We start from the raw sequence: 4,670 nt of genomic DNA, 5'->3' as shown, positions 1-4,670 counted from the left end.
AGGCGGCGGTGGTCGGCGGCGGCGGCGGCGAAGTGGGCGCGACTCGCCACGTGTCGGCTCATGCGGGCTGCGGCGGCGGGTTCGTCCGGCACGGGACGGACGCGTCCGGCGGCGGAGAGGGAGCGGGCTAGGGTTTGACTGCGCGTAAAATCCGGGGGAAACACATATTTATAGCTAGAGGGAGCTAGGAGACTCCAAATGGAGTGCGGTTTTTGCCCACACGATCATGATCGAATGACCGAGAGCATGGAGGGTGCTTAGATGGGTTATTGTGCTGTTTGGAGGGGTGTTTGGCTGCAACACACAAAAGGCCTTTGCGGTTACCCGGTTAACCGTTGAAGCGTCAAACGACCTCTAAATGGAACGAAACTTGACAGGTGGTCTACCGGTGGTGTACCAAGGCCATTTGATAAACCTCGGTCCATTCCGAGAACGTTTAACACCCGCTCACGAAAAGAGACAAGAGGGATGCGCCGGTGCATGTGGGAGTGTCGGATTGCAAAACGGACAACGGGGAAAATGCTCGGACGCATGAGACGAACACGTATGCAAATGAGATGCACATGATGACATGATATGCAATGCATGACATGAACAAAATGCAAAACGAAAGACAAAACTCGACCACGAAGGGAATATCATAACACATAGCCGAAAATGGTAAGAGTTGAAGTTACAAATATGGAAAGTTACATCCGGGGTGTTACAGGAGGGTTCTGGGCAGCGTAGGGATCCGACGATTGACGGCAAGTGGGGCGACGAAAGTCGGGCAAGCCCTGGGCGGTGTTCGAGGTAGGTGCGGCGGAGGAGTCGGGGTTCTCTAGTGGAGGTAGAGAGCAGAGGAGGAGTGGTGGAGTGTGGGACGGGAAAGGGGTTCCGATAAGTTTTCTACATGGGACCGGACTGTTCGATCCGACATGGAGGACAGTTCAAACTACCCTATTTCTTCCCTCAATTTGAGGCGGGACTGGGAATACCGGACAGTCCGGACTATCCAGAGCTCATTGGATGATATTTTCAGAGCCCATTAGATGATATTTCCGGACCGAACAAATAGGACGAAAGGGGGAGTCCGTTAGAGATGTCCTAAGTAAATGAAATCTTGCAATTAATTTAGAGAATCGTCTACAAATCTTCGCCTACTTACATGATCCAGATAGTAAAACAGTTGCAGAGGAAAAATCCTGTGCGTAGCTTCGAATTCGTTTCGTAGCATGGAAGAGGAAAAGGGAACCGGCAAGCCGCCAAGCAGCTTGCAGCGCACACGAAACCGCAATCGAAACGCCTAAGCATAGAAGAGTAGCCGACGGATGCAGACCAAGCAGGCAAGCAAAGGTAACGAGGCGGGCACGCCTTCCCTTCCCCGCCTCCGCTACCCTCCAAACTGCCAAGCGAAACTATCCCAACACCCACCTTCCTACAAGGCTACAACCCGTGAAAAAATCCTACAAATCGACGCACCCCGTCCGCAAAAACAACAGATTGGCACAACCTCTCGTCCACACACCCATCCAAATCTCTTCTTCTTCCACTCCTAACAGCACCAGCAAAGCCAAGAAGTACAGCTCCTCCTTCCACTCCTACTTCGCCGTTTCCGGGAGATTCTTGGATTGGTTTTTCGGCAAAGATGGTTTCGCCCGTCGTGATCGCGTCGGCGGGGCTCGGGATGCTGGCGGGCGTGGCGATGGCGAGCCGGGGATCGGGCGACGGGCTGCCGGCGGCGTCCAGGTGGGACGCGCGGCCCCGTTGCTCCACGTGCAGCGGCACCGGCCGGGAGGAGTGCCTCTGCAGCCGTTGGTCCGACGGCGACGTCGGCTGCGGGACGTGCTCTGGGTCCGGCCGCAAGCGCTGCCGCAGCTGCGGAGGCTCTGGCACCGGCCGGCCGCTCCCGGCCCGACTCATCGTCCAGGAGCAGAAGCTACCGACCGCGCCAGGGCGACGCGGAGACTACAACTGATATTCATCGGTTTCCCCGAGGAAATCGTAAGTGTAATTAAGCAGAACATAGCACACCAGTATATGCAACGTGTCCATTCCTGTGTATGTTATACGCTGTATCCTGCACGTACTACTAGTTAAGTACTCCTCTGTAAAGAAATATGAGACTTTTTTAGATGATTACTCCTTGAGACCGTAGACTTGACAGTAATAAGGACAAAAGCAAGCATCAAACAGTTTCAGGGATCCTTTGATTCAAAGCAATCTTGCAGAATTTTTGGACGATTTAAATACTTAGGAACCTTTTTGTGCTATTAGTTTGATTCACATGATTGAAATCCTTCAGAATTTCCGTAAGATTCATTTGTATTCTATATTTGAGAGGAAAATACCCATCCACTCAAACCTCTTCATAAAGCTTCATTGCTTTTCCTATGCTATCAGGCATATCAAACACTCCTTCATCCTACTTCTTGTAGTTCTTCTAACTCTGTAGGATTCAAGAGGGCATGACACTCTAATCTTACATTTTTTTCTATTCATGATTTCTTAAGAATCATGTGAATTAAAGAGGCCCTTAACTATTTTATTTTATGAGAAGTAGTCAAGGGATTAAAGAACATTATGATACTAAATACATGTTACATGTTTTAAAACTTTCATTTTAAGCCAAATCATGTACACGCCACGTGCAACTTGCATTTATAGTTTGGAAAATGTGGATGATTATTGACCCACGATGCATTTTCTATTGAAGTGAATTCTACTTTTTACCCTCTAGTTGTACATTTGTGACACATATTACCCCATTTAGTGGAACTTCCATCGAAATATCAGATTTTAGAGACTTTAAACACGGGTTTACCGTAGTTTTGCATTTTGCGTGTTTATGTTAGATAGGACCGACATGTTACGTCAATGATTCGCAAAAAGTTGTGTAAAGAACGGAGGGCATCATTGGCGATCATGTCCGGACTTCTCTTGCCTATCTGTTGCATTCCTCGTTGTCGTCCAGATATTTTTGGACCCCAAGCGTCACCTCACACCTTGCCTAATGGACACACATCAGAAAACAAGGGTCCAAAGCTTCTAAAAGAGGTGTTCTAGAAGAATTTCCACTCGATGGGGTAATTAGTGTCACAAATGCATATCTAGGGGTAAAATGTGGAATTCACTCTTTCTATCGAGACAAATGCGTTTTCCGTATTTCAATTTATCACGTATATCTTTCATCCCTCAACTAATATTTGGTGTGATTCTATTTTAAACTGCCAATACTAGGTAGCTTTGTGTAATGTCAGTATTCCTTGCTCAAACTCGGTTTTGGCCTTGTATGGCCTTATTTTCGACAATATCATCAATCCTTTTTTGCGGGTGTACAATATCATCAATCCAAGGCAACAATACTCACATATGTCATTGAGAATGACTCTCTCTCTCTCTTTCGGGCCAGCATTACCGCCTGTTGCTCCTTCATGTCCACGATTGTGATCATCACGACTACCATCTTGCAGACAGACATCTCCATTCTTGAGTGACGTTTCATGTGGTCATACAACTTATGATGCTAAGCTGAACTGTGTGGCGTGTGGTTATCTCTAGGCGAGATATATATCCAGAGAAGCATCAAAGTGTGTGTAAGGAGAGAGAAGTGATTGATGGTGGATACTCAAAATACAGGAATAGAAAAAAGGCAGGAATATCTTGTATCTTATAGGATTAGAAAGCTACAGGAATTTCGATGGAGGAGTGTTTGATAGAACATGGAGAAAACATAGGATTTCTAGTACAAGATTTGAGTGCGTGGAATTTTTCATTGAAAATGGAGCAAAAATGATTCCCATGAGAAAATTTCTAACGGTCCAAATCTATCGAATATAATTCCTTTGAATCAAAGTAGTGTGAGTGTAGTGCTTAGCATGACCGACATGGTTTTGCGCAAAGGCTATATCTAGCTTAGTGCGAGACATACACTACACTCGCCTCTAGTGTTCCGAACTTCGCTCGCGGCCCAGTAGCGGTGTTTTTTCTTCCTTTTTTTCTCGGGAGATATTAGTTATCTGCCTCTTGACCTTTTTCTGATTTTCTGTGTTTTTAGGTATATTTATTTGTTTTATCTCATTTTGTTTCTTTTATCCTTTTCTTTGCCATTTTTTGGTCTATCTTCTATTTCTGTTTTTCTTTTATAAAAACATTTTGGGCGGTCGGGGGAGGAAGATTACATGAAATTTAATAAAAAATGCATGAACTGTTTGTAACATTTTTTTAATGTGTGAACATTTGGAAATATTACAGAACATTAGTTCAAAAATATGTGAGTACTTTTTAAGTTTACACGAACATTTTTGAAATGTGTAGATCTTTTTTAAATGTGTGAATATTTCTTCAAAAATATATGTGAATACTTTTTAAAATTTACATTAAGGTATTTCAAAATATGTGAACACTTTTTTTGACTGGGAACAATATGTGAACACTTTTATAAAACTGTAAGTTTTTTTTCAAAACATTGAACACATTCTAAAACTTAGATTTTTTAAAAATGTGTGAACACGTTGAAAAGTTAAACACGTGAATATTTTTTTAGTTATATGAACTATTTTAAATGTTTAACACCTCTTCTAATAACTTGAACATTATTAAAAAAAATACGTTAATACTTTTTTATATTAAAATGAACATTTAAAAAATTTGCGGAGATACTTTTGTAATACAAAACCATAAGCATACAC

General features: G+C 43.7%; 1 protein-coding gene across 1 annotated transcript; it reads left to right on the top strand.

Annotated features, from left to right (window-relative positions):
* Positions 1–1,353: 1,353 nt before the first annotated feature.
* LOC123145670 (uncharacterized) lies at positions 1,354–2,198 on the top strand. Its single transcript, XM_044565135.1, has one exon. It carries the CDS (start codon positions 1,628–1,630, stop codon positions 1,955–1,957), a length of 330 nt encoding a protein of 109 aa, XP_044421070.1. The 5' UTR covers positions 1,354–1,627; the 3' UTR covers positions 1,958–2,198.
* The last annotated feature ends 2,472 nt before the right edge of the window (positions 2,199–4,670 follow it).

Source organism: Triticum aestivum, chromosome 6D (assembly GCF_018294505.1).
Source record: "Triticum aestivum cultivar Chinese Spring chromosome 6D, IWGSC CS RefSeq v2.1, whole genome shotgun sequence".
NCBI lineage: Eukaryota > Viridiplantae > Streptophyta > Magnoliopsida > Poales > Poaceae > Triticum > Triticum aestivum.
This window is presented reverse-complemented; position numbering and strand designations above follow the sequence as displayed.

What these genes read in the sequence shown, in the direction of transcription:
- LOC123145670 (XM_044565135.1), top strand. Translation starts at nt 1,628, where the DNA reads ATGGTTTCGCCCGTCGTGATCGCGTCGGCGGGGCTCGGGATGCTGGCG.